At 44.4% G+C, this 18125-nt stretch overlaps 1 protein-coding gene across 11 annotated transcripts in view; it reads right to left on the bottom strand.

Annotated features, from left to right (window-relative positions):
- Positions 1 to 18125, bottom strand: part of ZNF75A (zinc finger protein 75a) — a 56365-nt gene that overhangs the window by 35178 nt on the left and 3062 nt on the right. For 6 of the 11 annotated variants that reach the window (XM_042972365.1, XM_042972361.1, XM_042972359.1 and 3 more), the window contains 5 exons: positions 17633 to 17798; positions 16928 to 17019; positions 16526 to 16652; positions 15368 to 15459; positions 14870 to 14996 (listed from right to left, as the gene is read on the bottom strand). In XM_042972365.1, coding sequence (XP_042828299.1) covers positions 14870 to 14996; positions 15368 to 15459; positions 16526 to 16652; positions 16928 to 17019; positions 17633 to 17798 — 604 coding nt within the window. Of the gene's footprint in view, positions 1 to 3564; positions 4049 to 9539; positions 12723 to 12846; positions 12958 to 14869; positions 14997 to 15367; positions 15460 to 16525; positions 16653 to 16927; positions 17020 to 17632; positions 17799 to 18125 lie in introns of those variants that run through there. The other 5 variants (XM_042972362.1, XM_042972367.1, XM_042972368.1 and 2 more) reach the window with 5 other exon arrangements.

Below are 18125 nucleotides of genomic sequence, written 5' to 3' on the forward strand. Positions count from 1 at the left end.
TCATGGTTCATGAGTTCAAGCATCAGGCTCTGTGCTGACAGCTTGGAGCTTGGAGCCTACTTCTGATTCTCTGTCTCTCTCTCTCTCTCTCTCTGCCCCTCCCCAGCTCATGCTCTCTCTCTCTCTCAAGAATAAATAAACATTAACAAAATAAAAAAATAAATAAAATATGTTTTAAAAAGAACAGGATAAAGATAAGGAAATTGGTCCAACCAAGGAAGTAGCTGTTCTTAGGAGAGATTTAATTAGACATGACTATCCCATAGAGAATTCCTGTACCACTTGTGGGATCTACAGGTTTCTAAAGCTTTGCTCCCCTAGTCCCTGGCTTAGAAGATCTTGGCCAGCTTCTGTAATGTAGATATGGTTGACAAGGGTCAGTCATATGGAGACCAGTAGGATGATGATTGTTGTCACAAAAACTTTGACCTTTTAAAAAATTTTATTTTATTTTATATTATTTTAGAGAGAGAAAGAGAGAGCACATGAGCAGAGGAGAGGGGCAGGCCAAGGGAGAGAGTCCCAAGCAGGCTCACCTCAGCGCAGAGCCCCCAGGTGGGGCTCAGTCCCACAACCCTAGGGTCACAACCTGAGCCAAAATCAAGACTCAGACACTGAAATGACTGTGCCACCCAGACGCCCCAAGACTTTAAACGTTTGAAACCTTTATGGCCACATATGACTTCATCCAGGCAGGCATGTCATAAAGGAAATGATCAACCATGGTGCTGCTCACAGAGGAACAGCTATAGCGTGGCAGGCATCTGAAATAGGGAGTCACCAAAAACATTCTGCAAGGCCATGGGGCACCTTGGTCAACCAGTGGGTGAAGAGCCTGAGTCTTGATTTCAGCCCAGGACATGGTCTCATAGTTGTGGGATCGAGCCCTGCATTGGACTCTGTGATGAGAGTGAAGACTGCTTGGGATTCTCTCTCTCTCTCTCTCTCTCTCTCTCTCTCTCTCTCTCTCTCTCCCTCCCTCCCTCCCTCCCTCCCTCCCTATCTCTCTGCTCCTCCCCTCTCTCCCGAAGAAATACAAATAAAATTTTAAAAATTATAAAACTAACACAACATTTTGCAAGGCCAGAGTTGCCAACTTCAAGCAGTCACACCACTGCTTGACCACAACACAGCGGAGGACCAACAGACGGCAATCCGTGGCCGTGGCTATCACTGACGAGAGGATGCTCTCAGAGGAGGTGAGGGACAGAACAAAAAAAGAAAGAAAATCACCTATAATCTTCCGGTATATTCGTGTGTGTCTCCGAGTTTTCTGGTGTTCTGGGATCAACATTTTTGTAATTATCCAAATGACATAAAACGTCTTGCATGGCTGCAGAAGTTTTTGTGGTTCACATTTTTCTGTAACTTTTCACTACACATCTCACTTGTGATATTCATTCAAGTAGGTGCATATAGGGCTCCTTTATTTTTATTGCTGGGTAATATTCCGCTAAATGACTGCCGCATTCATTCATCTATTCTGTTAGTGGACATTTGGGCTGTTTCAGGATTTTATTATAAACAATGCTGCCGTGAACATTATTGTACCTGTAAACAGGTGTATTTTTTAAGACTTTATCTAGGGTGTGTCCCAGAGAAATAGGTCTTTGGTGTGTAACATCCTCAACTTTACTAAATAATGCCAAAGTGGTTGTACTAGTATCCCCCTCCTCCAGCAGTATTTAAAAAGTGCTAGTTCAGGGGCGCCTGGGTGGCTCAGTCAGTTAAGCATCTGACTCTTGGTCTTGGCTCAAGTCATGATCTCATGGTTTTGTGAGTTCGAGTCCCACATCAGGCCCCACGCTGACGGTGCAGAGCCTGCTTGGGATTCTCTGTCTCCTTCTCTCCGCCCCTCTTTCACTCACGCTGTCTCTGTCGCCCTCAAAATAAATAAACTTTAAAAAAAACCGCTCCTAGTGGGAGCACCTGGGTGGCTCAGTCAGACGACCATCTGACTCTTGATTTCAGCTCAGGTCATGATACCAGAGTGATGGAATCAAGCCCCGGGTCGGGCTCCTCTCTCTCCCTCTGTCCCTCTCGCCTGCTTGCACTTCCTCTCTCTCTCTCCACATCCCCCCCCTCAAAAAAAAAAAAAAAGTTCCTGGTGTTTTCATATCATTATGAATTCTTGGCATTTTCAGTCTTTTAAATGTCTACCAACCAGAATTAATAAAACAGTATTTCATTTTGGCTGTCACTTGAATCCCCTGATTCCTAATGAAATTTGCTATGTTTTCATATATGATCAACAAGTTATGTTTCAGACAATTAGGAACTGAGACCTCAAGTATTGCTCCCATTCTCTAGGGATGCTTTCCCTGTCCTGATTGCCATCTGTCATTTCGTTCTCTGTACAGCTCTGAGTCATCTACCCCTCACATTTGGCCCTTTGTCAACTGTTTCCCCTCTTTCTTGTCTGCTTCTCCCTACACACAAAGCTTGGGCCCAACACTCCTGGTTTGTTTTTCAAAAGAGGGTTCGTATGAGGCTTCGCTGGAGCCTGAGAATAATGAGACTACAGCACAGAAAACGGAAATCAAAATCGGAGAGCATTCCCTTCTCATTATTGGACGTTGCTTTTACAGGGGTCCCCCCACTGATCATGTTTTTGGTTTTTGCCTGACACAACGTTAATGGGGTCTAAGCATCTTCTGCAAGAGAAGCGTCCCTTTCGAGGCATCTGGGTGGTTCAGTCAATTAAGTGTGGGATTTGTGATTCCAGCTCAGGTCATGATCTTGTGGTGGTGGCATTGGGCTCTGCCCTGACAGAGCAGGGCTTGCTTGGGATTCTCTCTCTCTGTCTGTCTCTCTCCTTGCCCCTCCCTTGCTCACACTCTCATAGTAAATAAAGAAAAACTTTTAGGGGTGCCTGGGTGGCTCAGTCGGTTAAGCATCCGACTTCAGCTCCGGTCATGATCTCATGGTTCATAGGTTTGAGCCCCACATCGGGCTGTGTGCTGACAGCTGAGAGCCTGAAGCCTGCTTCAGATTCTGTCTCCTTCTCTCTCTGTCCTTCCCCTGCTCAGGCTCTCTCTCCCAAAATAAATAAATAATCATTAAAAATTTTTTTGAAGTAAAAACTGTTTTTAAAAACCTCTCTTTTTAAATTTAATATCTTCACTCTCCTTGTCTCAATCCCCTAATTCTCCCACCAGAAAAACAAAAGAAGTTAATATACTCTCTTTGAGATATGTATTACCTTACCAATAGTAATAAGTCCTTATTACTGCACCTTAGGGTCCAGAAATAGGCTTCTAAATACCATTTGAGATAAACAGCTGGGCTAGGGAAAGGATAATACAAGATGAGCATCGAATAGCTTGTGGTTCCAGAAAGGAGAAAGTGCTCAAATAATTTGGGGAAAAGTCAGAAAAACAAAAGTTTGAATGGACTTCCACTAATCAGATAGCAGACAATATAATAATAGTAATACATTACAAACTACTGAATAAAACAGGAAACCTTGATTTTGTAACGTGTAAATAAATGAATACACTGAATTTCATTAGTAACAGGATATTTACATGGTTTCAAATTACTTCACCATTAAAGTTACTGATTATAAAAGGAATAGATAAAATACAGGAAGAGCCTGGCAGACACCATTTTCACTTAAGATGATTCCAGTAATGTCATTAGCAATGGGACACATTGAAACATACATGATCTTAGTTGGCTCAGGCTGCCATAACAAAATACCATAAACAGTGACTTAAACAGGAATTTGCTTTCCCATGTTTCTATAGGCTGGAAAGTCCAAGATAAGGGTTCTGGGAGGATTAGGTTTCTGGTGAAGGCTCTTTCCTGGCTTGCAGATGAACACTTTGTTCACGCGTGGTATTTTCTCTGAGTGGGTGTGGATAAAGGTCTCTTCTTTTCTTCCTCGTTTAATAAAGTCACCAATTTTATCGGATTAGACGCCCACCTAATTACCTACCTCTAATTAACTCCTAAAGGCCATATCTTCAAAGGCAGTCACATCGGGGTCAGGGCTTCAAGGTATGAATTTGGGGGTGGAAGGACCCAATTTAGTCCATAGAAACACCTGATAGGACACAAAGAAGGCAACATCACTGCTGTGGTTTCCTGACAGAGAGGCAAAACTTGAATCTAATTATGAGGAAGCATGAAGCTCAAATTGAGGGATGTTTATAAAATAAGTGGCTAATGATCTTTAAAGTGTCAACGTTGTTTATGTCAATAAAAGACTGAGGAACCATTTCAGACTGACAAAGACTAAAGAAACGTGATGGGGCTCCTGCCTGGCTCAGTCAGAAGAGCATGTGACTCTTGATCTTAGGGTTGAATTCAAGCCCCATGTTGGGTGTAGAGATTACTTAAAAATAAACTATATTTTTTTAATGTTTTAAATATTTATTTTATTTTATTCTTGAGAGAGAGATACAGAGTGTGAGTGGGAGAGGGGCAGAGAGAGAGGGAGACACAGAATCTGAAGCAGGCTCCAGGCTCTGAGCTGTCAGCACAGAGCCCGACGCGGGGCTCGAACTCACAGACTGTGAAATCATGACCTGAGCCGAAGTCGGACGCTTAACCAACTGAGCCACCCAAGCGTCCCCAAAATAAAACATTTTTAAAAAGAGAGAGGTAAAAAAAAAAAAAAAAATAGAGATGTGACAACTAAACGCATATATAAATGTTAACAACATCTTCTTGCTATGATAGACCTTACTGGGCCAACTGGCAAAAGCTGAATGGTCTGAGGATTAGATGTCAGGTGTTAATTTTCATTTAGTAATTCTGATGGCTCTTGTGTGGTCCCATAGGATTGTGTTCCTGTTTCTTAGAGATACACATTAAGATATTCAGGGAGGACAGAATTTCAAGTTGTCAGTGCACTCTCAAATGATTCCTTTGTATTGTGCTTTCAACTTTTCTGTGACTACTTGTTTTATTTTATTTTATTTTTTTAATTTTTTTTTTCAACGTTTTTTATTTATTTTTGGGACAGAGAGAGACAGACCATGAACGGGGGAGGGGCAGAGAGAGAGGGAGACACAGAATCGGAAACAGGCTCCAGGCTCCGAGCCATCAGCCCAGAGCCTGACGCGGGGCTCGAACTCACGGACCGCGAGATCGTGACCTGGCTGAAGTCGGACGCTTAACCGACTGCGCCATCCAGGCGCCCCTGTGACTACTTGTTTTAAAAAAAAAATGTTTAAAATAGCACAACCCTTGTAGTCAAGAGTATGTGTGTTTGATTCCCACCCCTCCACTGTGTCATCTTTAGCCCTCAGGTTTCCTCTTGTGTTCCAGTGTCCTCATCTTATAATAGGGACACTATAGGTTGCTGTGAGGAGTAAATGAGTTGATTCTCATTAAACAGGTTAGATCATTATCTAACACATGGTAAGTCCTAAGTTAGCCATCGGTGTTGTAGTCAAATGAACGGACCTCTTTACCAAATGCTTAATGGAGCCTCCAAATTAGTCTTTACTTTAGAGCCCACATTCTAGAGCATAAGCTCGCCAAGCCAAATTCACTTTGCAATTCCTATTTCTCACCAACTTCTTTATGTCAATATCTCCTAACCAAGGCAATGGAATAGAACCTCAGGGCTATGAAGACAGCAAAACAGTTGACTCCCTGCATTGGTAGGTTCAAAAACAATTTTTCCAAGGATTATTTATTTTGAGAGCGAGCATGCAGATGTGCATGAGTGGGGGAGGGGCAAGAAGGGGAATGAGAATACCAAGCAGTCTCAGAGCTGTCAGCACAGAACCTAAGGCTTGATCTCACCAACCATGACATTAGGACCTGAGCCGAAATCAAGAGCTGGATGCTTTCACTGACTGAGCCACCCAGGCATCCCAAACTTTGGTCCTTTGATTCAGGTATTCATACAGAGTTCACTACCTTAAGAGGTACAGTATGATTCTAGACAGACCTTACAAAAGGGTCTAGGTGATGTGCCGTTAACTTCACATAAATCCACTAACCAGACAAGCATATTTATATGTTGTGCATATTTCTTTTACTTAGGTTGCTGAATCGTCCATAGATCTTGTTCTCTTTTCAGTTTTTGAATTTCTAAGACACCAAACATACTTTTTCTTCTGGAACCTTAGAAGAACTCCAGAGTCTTTTATGGCAAAAAGCTCGCCTTACATTTAATTGCTTCTTTTTTGACCGTTTCACCAATGAAGTGATTCACCACTGAGACTGGAGCATGAAGATGCGTGTCTTCTGATGTTACAGGTGATCCCGGTGATGCGCTCGTGCCCCCGTGTCATGGGTCAGGTTTTTCCCTCCCTCCTGAATATTCAGAACACTGAGATAAGTAGCCAAAACTAGCTTCTTAAAGAGAAAAACAGGTGTTGTAATTTCCTGCCGTCACCCAGTTCTCTGCTGACTCCTCCCCTGATGTCACAACAGTTCTCGAGGGGTCACTTGTGGATTGGCTATGGCAGCTGGGGTTGGCTACGTCCCTCACGGAGATCGCTCCTGAGCCACCAGCACCCCTCATTTGTGACTGTGTGTTCTCAGGATTCGGACTGGCTTTACTATTAGCCTGAGCAAGAAAATTAAATTAAATTTAAAAAACAAATAAGCATAATCCTAAATTTCTGATCCTGGTAAAGACTTTTTAGATGTGCTTTAAGTGTTTATTTGGAAGGTGGCTGACGATGATATTCTTGAGAGCTCAGTTTGTGCCAATCTTGCCTGTAAGTTCTAAGTTAATCTTTCTTGATAACTTGCTCAGAACAGGAAATAGGGTTTCCAGTGTAGGAAAACATAGAGGCAGGTGTAACAGGCAAGAGCCACAAAACAGGCTTTGTGTAGAGGATGAAATCGGAGGGAAAATAAAATCAAATTCTCTCCAATCAGAAAGATTAAGGTCTTTGATCATGTGAACAGGAATTTTACCCCGAATCTTTGAACAAGAACTATGAGGAGACTGTAAAAATGAAAATGAAGGAACATTTAACTCAAAAAATATGATCGGAAATCCAACTTATCCTTTAGGGAGGATATAAAACTATGAAGCTGGCTAATACTCCCTCACCATTGTAAAGGAAGAAGGAAGTGTTTAAAGACTTTTTCTGAATTCATCCCTGTAAATTAGTATTCATGAAGCTACTAACATTATTCACTTAAAGAAACATTTCTCAGGTGAAACATATTTTACTTGTACCTTTATGAAATATTAGGGATCCTTCACTTTTTGTTTTTCTTCAAATGCTTTGACACTGTTCCGTTGTTCATACACATCATGGACAAATGCTTAGTGTGACAATTATGATGTTGGAAATCCATCCTTTGCTTAAAAAATTCAACCTTAAGCTTTCTTACTAAGTTTTCCCTTAAAGGTGCAGGGTACCCAAATACTATAAAGCTTAATATATTGTGTTAGTGGCAAGATCAGTGCAACTCCACAGTCATCATCCTACCGTGGGAGAAGGGAGAAGCGATTCTGACAGTCCTAAACCTGAAACTCGGAGCTGCTCAACCCCCGTCAGGAGACACAGACGGAGGGCTGCTTTAAAGCAAAGTGCGGGTGTTCTCACATGCGCTGAGTCACACAGGAGAGCCTCACACATGCTGGACTGCAGAAAGCTCTTCTGCAACAACAGCCCGATTATCACTGCCCACGGGGGATTCATACACGGAGGAATTCCTGCACAGAAGGGACACCGGCAGATGCTTCAACAGCACTCCAGCCTCGCTCCCTACTGAACCACACAAGAAATGATAAAGGTGACAAGTGTGAGAGAGATTTAGTGACAATATGCTTTTGTCCAAATAGGTTTTGGAAACAACCCTAGAAACACCACGTGTGAACAAAAAGTTCAACCTTTCCTACTTGAGGACACTCCAGAGACTCCATTCAGGTGAGAACCCACAGAAACAATGGGAGCCCTTCAGCAAATAATCCACTCTGCACACCGGAGGGGAGAGCCCAGAGAGAAAAGCACTAGGCAGTCTTGACCCAGGACACGAGTGCAACTGGCCAGGAAATGCAGAAGGTGGTCGGTGAACACTGGTCTGTGCAGTGACTCGATGATTGGAAAGGACTCTATGGAATTCAAACCACCCGTGTTATGTCAACTGTCCAGGGCGATCTGATCGAAAGGGCTGCCCAGCATTCTTGCTCTCATATTCTCCGGGGGAATGAAACACTCTTCTCACGGCTCCTGTAAAAGCTGATCAACCCTAGCACCTTGGTTCAATTCCAAGCTCTCCTCTTGTCCTTCCCCTCCAGCGAAGACAGCGGAGGTTCGCAAGACCACCTTGAGGTTCCAGATGGAGTCTCCTAAATGGCGGGGAACACTCTGGATCTGCCATGGACCCCACACTGTGGCCGCTTAGACCAGTGCAGAGAGGAATGAGGATTTCCTGGTCAACGATCCAGTTCTCAGAACCAAGCAAGGAACCATTATAAAGCTGTGACCTGAACCAATTGAAACACAGCAACTTCTGGACTGTCCTAAAATCATTTGGCTATATTTCTGAGAGCCGTAATACTAACATTTGAGGCTAAATCTAAGGTTGTGTGTTCCACTTCATCTTTAACCCAAACTAATTTTGATTTTCTGTTGCATTTTTGGTAATCGGTGCTCAACCCTGTGACGAATAGAAATTCCTTCTCCCAATGTCCTTTTGTTCACCCCACCTAAGGACTTCTGGAACATTGTACAGCTGGTAATTGGCTAAGGAGACATTCCCTACAGAGGCTTCTCACTCCTCAAATGGAAGGTCCTGCTTCTGCTTTTCTGCACAAGCTTCTTCCCAACCATCACCTTAGTCCAAGAGGGCAGCCACCTTCCTCTGTACACCAATCAGGGCAAATTTGCTTCTGCCCTAGGTTGCGTGTTTTTTGACACAAGACTCACCTAAGATATGCAAGGGGTAGTTACCAAACGACTCCTTAATGTATATTGCACTCACATGAGAAATGAAAGGCAACCCATCCTCTCTCTGTAGCCCATCGATCGACAGAAACGTATCTTATGCACATAAACACTGGAGCACAGGGGAACAGAGAGCAAGGATAAGGGAGAAGCCAGAGAGGCAGGGAGAGATGGCTGCCTTGTCCACTTGAAAAAATGACCAACCTAGGGGTGCCTGGGTGGTTCAGTTGGTTAAGCGTGCAACTTTGGCTCAGGTCATGATCTCCTGGTTTGTGGATTCAAGCTCCGCGTCAGGCTCTGTGCTGACAGCTCAGAGCCTGGAGCCTGCTTCAGATTCTGTGTCTCCCTCTCTCTCTGCCCCTCCCCTGCTTGCACTCTCTCTCTCTCTCTCTCAAAAACAAATAAACGTTTTTAAAAAATTTTTTAAAAAGAAAAAATAACCAACCTGGATTGTCTCAGGTAAGAAATCAGTCCTTTGCTATCATGTAAGCTCCTCAGTGTGCCCACCAGTGTTACATTGGCTCAGAGGAAGGCAGGTTTCTGTTGAGGGTCAAAGTCCACATGGAACGACACAGAAAAGGTTCCGCAGCTCTAGTAGATAGCTGCCTCTATTTGTATGAGCCAGGTTATGCTGCAGAAACACACGACACCAACACCTCAGTGGTTTAACAAAAGTTTATTTCTCATTCCCATAAAGCCCATCACAGGTCTGGGACATTCTCCACAACAGCTCCTCACCAAGGGGCCAGGGGGCGGGGTGCTCAGCATTCCAGACTACTTTGACCCTGTGGCCCCTTCCTGTGTGGGCTTCCATGATTGACGCAGACGAGCACTACCGAGTCTTGCACCAACAATGAAAGGCTTCAGCCCAGAAGCGAGGCCTCTGCTCATAACCCATTACCCAAAACTACCTCGTGACCCTGACTTCAAGTAGCAGAAAGCCACAACCACTCTCTCTACTCTTCACTAGAATACGAGTCCCGTGAGAGTGGATTTCCAGCTCTTTTGTTCACTACTATCTTCTCAGTCTAGAACGGTGCCTGGGCCCACGAGAGATCCCCATCAAAGTGAATGAATGTAGCACCAGGAAGATGTCCACATGTATCCCGGGATGACGCAGTACCAGTAGTCGAAGGATGAGGGCGTTGGGTAACAGCTATGCAGACGGGAGCTTCAGAGCTGGCTGTGCTTACGAAATCATATTTGAATCATCTTGAAGAAAATAAAGTCTCATTGAGGGCGCTAGACCACCATGAGACTTAAACCATAAAGCACTGCAGTCACAGACCAAATCAGCTAAGCACTATCACTACCAGCAGCGCTCAACTCCTGAAAGGAGTCGCCAATAGCCACAAATGCACCTGCTTCCTAAGTGTAGTCAGTCTGCCCAGCGTATCATGGGGAGCAGGGGAAAGGGAAAGAAACGCACGGTGAGCATCTACTACTGGCCAGGCTGTGGAGTGCTTTTCCTTCACCAGCCCCTCTAATCCCCAGAATAACCCTGAGTTGAAACACAGTTTTCTCTCTTTCACAGAGGACATGGAGACTTAAGTATTTCAGTAACGAATCAAGCCACAGGAATGTCTTATAAGCTAGAAACAGACACAACACATCATCCAGTCTGGCCCTGGAGGCATAACACACACATCCATCCTGGAAATCCTACCTCCAGGTCTGACTCATGCAACCAAGTGACAACCAACAGACCCACTAGCCATAGGGTATCCGAACCTGAACTTCCTTATTTATAAGGTATTTAGAAGAAATCATTGAACCTCTTTCCTGATACCACCTAAAAGCTCTAATGGGAATACATGAGAGTTGTTGTAGATAAGAGCTCTAAGAAGATCCACAGCCTACAGAGATTTTCAGCCGTCTATCATGTCTCACCCAAGGCTGTTGTTAGATGCTGTGCACAAAACAGAGACATATATACCCCACCTGCTTAGTAACAGTTTACAGCTTAAGACATCCATCCAACGTGGATGTGGAGTCACCCATTCTTACCCACCAGTCAGCATCAGTTCCCAAACGTTTTCTCTTGGGAACCCTATCTTCCGCCATTCCCAGTGAACCACATCCTGCCTGCAGCACACATTCTGGTTCTAGTTTGTTCTTAAAAACCAAAGCCAAATTACAGAGCAAATTAAAAAAACCTGAGAAGTTCATCCTGAACTCTCATTAATTCTCTTTAGGCTTCAAGAAAGTGCTAATTTTTATGCTTCATCATACTGAGATTATAAGAAAAGGACTAGTTTATTTTACTGCAGAAATATCTTTACATGTCATACACAATCCATGGCTAAACATTCCAACCCGTTTTCATACGATCTCATTAGAGATGTTTATCTTTTTTTCAAACACCACCAATGAGGTATAAGATAGTGCATTATTAAGTTACCTGGCAGATTCACTAGTGGTGAAGTAAATAGCATTTCATCACAGTAAAACTGGCGCTAAAAGGATTCAAGAGCTAAAGTTGCTAAAATGTTCAGGAAGGAACTCAAGTGATGTCCAACTTTGGGAACAGTGTCCAATGACAAGGGAAAGGAAGAAAATCCAATTTAGCTCTTGGAAAACTTGACAACAGAACTCATTTTTTCCCACACGGGACTTAAAATTGTTAAGTCAACTACCTTGAAGGCAACTGAAGGCAATTAAATAAGTAGGTTATTGCTTTTTCTTTTGGGAGACCGTGCTATAAACGTTTCTGTTATATGTGTTTAAAAGTGACTGGGAATTCAATGCAAAACCAATAGAATTTACCCTCTGCGATCACAGAAGACTGAGTCATGGGCGCATCTGCTCATTAAAGCTGGCTTTGTTACTTTGCCAGATACTATTGCAAAATGTTTCCCTAACTGAGAATGTTTTTTTCAATACCTTTCTTACTAAGGAATTCCCAGAAGGTCATGTGTAAAAATGTAAGTAGTACAAAACTACTTATAGAGATCCCTGCAGAGTCAACCTTGATTCCTTTCTGTGAAATATGTTTTTATCAATTTTTGCACCGATGAAGAATTACTCGTGCTTCACAACTTTGTATTTTTTCATAAATGTCAAGGTCAACCTCTACTTGGTGAATTTCTTCATGCTGAGGACACAAGATGAACTTCCGGTTAGCGGTGAAGTTTCTGGTGTCTAAGGAGGCTTGACCGCCTGCTGAAGTTTCTCCGGCAGGTGCTGCAAGTATATGGCTGCTCACCTGTGTGGGTTCTCCGATGCTTGATAAGGTGGGAGTTCTGACTGAATTTTTTTCCACATTCGTGACAGGTAAAGGGCTTCTCTCCAGTGTGAGTTCTTTGGTGCGTGTGTAGATTTGTATTTTGACTGAAGCTTTTCCCACACCAGGAGCATTTGTATGGTTTTATTCCTTGATGTGTTGTTAAGTGCTTATTAAGATCTGAACTCCATCTAAACCTCTTATCACACTGTTGACATTTATACGGTTTCTCTTCAGTGTGAATTCTTTGGTGCTTAATAAGGTCAGAGCTAACTCTGAAGCTTTTCCCACATTCTTGGCACTTAAATGGCTTCTCTCCAGCACGGGCTTTCTTGTGAAGATCCATAAGTTTCAGCAACTCTTGTTTCCAGCTTGAAAGTTTCTTTTTTTTCTTCACAGGAAAATCTCGATGCCACTTCCCTATCCTGTGTGTATCGCCATGGTTTTCTTTGCCTGTTGTTTTCTGGGGAACTTTTGCTCGGGCCTTTTTTGATACTATGTCTCCTGGTGCTTGTATTTCTAAATCAGAAACACATATAGGCTGATGGTTTTCAGTGTCACTTTTGTGCTTTATTCCTGTCAGAATAAACGGAACAGTCAGCCCACCGCACAGCAGAGCAAAACAACTACAGGAAAGGAGAGGAAAATCCAATGATTATTGACCACAAAATACAGACAGACAGAATTTAAAATGTTAAGCCCTGCGAAGGTTGCTATCAAGGCATTTATCGTGTCCCATGGTGTATTTACCTGTAGGCAGCTCTCCAGGACTGTCCTTGAGCTCCGTGGACCCTTGAACCCATGGCTCTTCCCCTTGCTCTAGATACGAGATCACCTTAGGTTTGGGGAGCACAAACAATGCTGTGAAATGCAAACAGTGAGATCAAGGACTGGCAACTCGACAAAGGTCCACCAACTCCATACGACTCCAGGAAGAGTAAAGGGCAGTGTACAGCGCTTTAACCCAAGGGTCACATGGGTAGACTCTGTCACACCCGCTATCAGGTTAACACGGTCTTCCATCTGCGGGTGGTACACAAGTGGACACGGAGAGATAAACCTAAGCTGGCTCCACGGAAAGGCGAAAGGGCATGGGAATCCACCCACAACGCCCCTCTCCTGCCACCGAGACCGCCCCATATTAAACAAGATGGCACCCAGCCCGAGAGGCTGCAGGGAATACAGATTCGTTCTACTAATTCTTTAGGATCCGCCCGAGTCTGGCAGAGCCAGGTGAAGGGCAGTGGGCTGCGTTATCACACGCGCCAGTGATTCCTGTCATGGGAACAGTAAGTGTTTACTTAGCTCTTGAGCACCACGCACCGGAGAGGGAAGCTTTTTCCCACTCTTAGCGTTCACCGGTTCTTGTCCAGGTGGAAGAAACAGACCAGAATCCCTCAGTGAAACTCTCCTAATTATACACTGCCAAACCGGGAAGTATGCATCACTCGGTCATTCAGGCAATGTGTACTGACTGCCTGTCGTGTGCCAGGCACTCTCCTTGGGCTGATGATACAGTGGTGAGTAAGTCAAAGCACCCCGGTCTCATGGAGCTTACCTTCTATTGGGAGAACGAGACAAGCAAACAGCAATCAACAAAGCGGTCAGCATGTAATAAATGTTTTGAACAAAACTAAAGCAGAATAACTCAGCATTTAAGAATCTTCTTCTCTGGGGCACCTGGGTGGCTCAGTTGGTTAAGCATCCATCTCTTGATTTTGGCTCAGATCAAAAGATCTCACTGTTTGTGAGATCAAGCCCTGCATCAGGCTCTATGCTACACAGTGGAGCCTGCTTGGGATTCCCTCTCTCTCTGCCCCTCTCCTACTCACGCGTGTGCTCTCTCTCAAAATAAATAAAGTTTATTTTAAAAAAAAAACAAAAAACATTCTGCTTCTCTGAAGCTACTTGAGATGAGGTCCTATGGAAGGCCTCTTTGAGAAAGTGATATTGGACCAGAAAGGTAAAAGGGAGAGATTTAGTATGTGGCACAAGATGTGCCAGGCAGAGAAAAGGGGAAGGTAGAAATGTGCGTAGCAAGTTCGAGAAACAGAAAGATCAGTGAGGATCAAGAGGCCTGAGCAAGGGCACAAGTGGCAGGAGACGAGGGCAGGGAGGTGAGTAGGGTCAGATCCTGGAGGATCCGAATAAGCACTTCAGTAAGGTTTGGATTTTACTCTGAACGTGATGAGTCATTATAAGGTGCTGACACGGGAAACGTCACGATTGGATCAGTGTTTAAAAGATTCTGGCTGCTGTGTGGAAAACACAGAGTGGGAGGGCAAGAATGGTGGCCGGCGTACCAGTCAGAAAGTACCAAGGTCAGTCTGGTTAGACATGCTCCTAGCTTAAACCAGGAGGCTAAGAGCAGGAGGGAATGAGACGTGGCTGTACTCGGGCTACACTGTGAAGGTTGAGCCACAAGACAGTGATGCGATAAAATGGGGTATGGTGGCAAGATCACAGTAAAGAATGACTGTATGTTCCTACCTCCGAGGAACTGGGTAAACGCTCTTTACTAAGTTGAGAAAAATAGGACAGGAACAGATTTGGGGGAGAAAGAAAAAAAATCAGTCAAGAAATCTAGACAGTGTACGAACACCTGGGCAAAGCTCCCAGGTGATCTGGATGCACCTTTCCCCTGCCCATACACCATCTAGTTGAGAAACAACCAATTACTAGAACAGAGCCTCTCACGGGAGGACATTCCGAGTAAGCAGCGGATATGACAGTTTACTTAATTTCTACCCAACGGGAGAGGGAGATTCTTTACCTAGCGAGATGACAGTCTCATAGTTTTCCCGCATGACATCATTGTAGAGGGCCTCCTGAGTGGGATCCAGGAACTCCCATTCTTCCTGGGAAAAATACATGGCCACTTCTTCAAATGTCAACAAGCTCTAAGGAAGACAACGGGCTTCAGCTCAGTACTTGCCACTAGAGAAGCAGCCCTTCCATCCAGTCCATGAACTACATGTTAGGTCAGGCACTGAACGAAATAAGAGCCAACATAAGTATACGTACCTATATATATATGTGTGTGTACACACACACACATACATACATATATATATATATATATATATATATATTTTTTTTTTTTTTTTTTTTTAAGTCAAAGGGGAGAAAGGAAAGAGGCAAAAGGATCAGCAAGAGAGTAGGAAGAACCTGGTTTCCAGGAAGAACACTGGCACCTGTGAGCACCTGCAGGGCAGCGTGGGTCATGGGCCCGGGGAAAGGCAGCCCTCGATGGCTGGACTGCACAGCTCACCTGGGACTCAGGCAAGACGAGCTCAGGTGCCACTGTCCAGTCTTTGGTGATTGTCTGCTCAGGAAAGGCTAGGATCTGGTGAGCAGGCACAGCTGTGGGTGGAAAAGAGCCAGAAGAAATGTCTCTCACTTCTATGAACATCCTTAGCTTATTGCTAAAAGACAGACAATCCTCAATTCTTTCATCAGAGATGTAATACCTTTAAAACTGTTGCCTGTTACCTAGAAGTGGCCTTCTGACCGGACGCAAGAACTGAACACCTACCGGCTTCTACACCAGGTTCCCCAGTTGACGGTCTTTGGTTTGATGAGTGAAAGCAATAAAAGGAAATGTTTTTTTCCCTTATGTCATAAATTGTTCAAAATTGGGCCAAAACTAGAGGTTTAGAATTGCAGAACTCAGTCCAGTGTGCCAAGGAATGGAAAGGGGAAAGTAAAAAAGAACGTGGTGAGTTCAAGAAACAGCAAGATCAGTGTCGATAAAGAGGGCTGAGCAAGGGCTCGAGTGGCGGATGAAAGGGTGCTAGATCTTGGAGGCTCCTGGGACCTTGGCAAAGAACTTGGGTTTGGTCCTAAATGTGTGAGAAATCATCTCAACATTTTAAACAGGGTAATCTCATGATCTGATCAAGTTCTTTAAAAATCTGGCCGCTGCGTGCAAAGTAGATTGTGGAAGGCTAAGAGCAGTGGCAGAAGGAGCCAGTTAGGAAGTACTGAGGTGAGCCTGGTTACACGTTCCCCTGGATGCGACCAACACGCTAACAGTCAGACTCAGGCTGTACTTGGCGTGCGGAGCCCGAGGACATGGTTACATCAGTAGCATGGCAAGAGCACAAGATCAGAGTCAAGGATGAACACAAGTGTTCTGGCCTCAAGTGTTGGGTGAGTAGTGCTGCTCTTTACGGAGATGGGAAAGACAAAAGAAAAGCAGCTTAGGAGAGACGGCAGGGAGCAATCACGGATTTTAGGGTAAGGAATGAGCGTGTGCATTTGCAAAAGGCTCTCCAGGTGATCCGGACATGCCTTTCCGTGCTCACACCATCTAGGTGAGAAACAACCGGTTACTGGAACACAGCCTCTCACTGAAGTCCGTTCCTAGGAAGCCAGGAACATGACAGACTACTCAACGTCTACCCGACGGGAGAGGGAGATTCTTTACCTAGCGAGATGACAGTCTCATAGTTTTCCCGCATGACATCATTGTAGAGGGCCTTCTGAGTGGGATCCAGTAACTCCCATTCTTCCTGGGAAAAATACATGGCCACTTCTTCAAATGTCAACAAGCTCTAAGGAAGAGAATGGGCTTCAGCTCAGTACTTGCCACTAGAGAAGCAGCCCTACCATCTGGCCCATGGTAGACCCCGGGCACTCAGCGAATTAACAGCATTGGATATTTTTTAAAGTGAGAGGGTGAAAAGAAAAAGGGCAATAGATCAGCAACAGACTCGGAGGTGCTCATTTTCACAGGGAGAACACTGGGGCTAACACGCCTGTGAGCTGGGCAGTGTGGGTCACGGGCCCGGGGAAAGGCAGCCCTCAATGGCTGGACTGCACAGCTCACCTGGGACTCAGGCAAGACGAGCTCAGGTGCCACTGTCCAGTCTTTGGTGTTTGTCTTCTCAGAAAAGGCTAAGATCTGGTGAACAGGCACAGCTGTGGGTGGAAAAGAGCCAGGGGAAATCTCTCTTGCTTCTGTCCATAAACATCCTCAGCTCATTTCTAAAATACAGATGATCACGATTCTTTCAGCAGAGACAGGACACCCTTGCAAGTATACGTGGTGCCCTGGAGTGGTCTCATCATCATATACAAGAGCTAAGTATCTACCGGCCACTAGAATGGGTTCCTCAGCCTTTGAGAATGAATAAATGTAAGAAAAACCTTTTTTCCCCTCTCATGGTGTAAATTGCTCTCACTTAGGCAAAGTTAAACAAATTTGAAAATGAAGTACTCAAGATATCCGGTGTACAACAGATCTATTTTTTTTTAGCATTTATTTGTCTCCTGGTACAAAAGTGTGTTCATATTCTACCACCGCTTTCTAAAGAACAGAATATTTGGTGTTATTACCAGGGTTCTGTAGTCTGGATGTTTCTGTATCCTGGGCCAACCCCCAAATTCACCCACAGCTGGTGCTCTACTGCCATCTAGGGGACATCGTAATTGCTACGTGGCTGAATCCGCCCATCCACATAGCTGGGCATGTTCTGGTTCAATAAGCTCTTATCACAGATCCCAATGAGGGAATTATCATGATGTGCCTTACCCCTCTCACATACAGGCTCAGATTCTTTATGAGTGTTCCCGCTCAGCTGTTCTTGCAAACCTTGGTATGTATTCCAGAATTCTTCATCCTGGGCCAGGCCCACTGGCTGGGACTCTGCTGTTTCTCTCAAGAGCACTGACTCCTTTCCCAGCTCTTGGATGGCAACCTAGAAATAATCCCCACCTTTGTTACCACAAAAGTTATTTTTGGTTTTGGGGTTGATTGTAGAAGGAGGAAAAAGCGAACAGTCCAGATGGTAGAAGATATACAACACTAAAGGAAATGACAAAAAGGCTTAAAGAAACAACGGGCGACCAATTTTTCAAAAAGAATTCTCCACAAAATGTGGCAATATTGGGATAAAAGGAAAAGAAATGTGGCTCACGCTAGCCCTCCACCACAGCAGGCCCCACCCCTCTAAACACAGTGCAACTCAGACTACATAGGCCACCTGTTATCATGCTACTTTGACAGACCTTCTCTCTTGACTTTG

This window comes from Panthera tigris, chromosome E3, assembly GCF_018350195.1.
Source record: "Panthera tigris isolate Pti1 chromosome E3, P.tigris_Pti1_mat1.1, whole genome shotgun sequence".
NCBI classification, from domain to species: domain Eukaryota; kingdom Metazoa; phylum Chordata; class Mammalia; order Carnivora; family Felidae; genus Panthera; species Panthera tigris.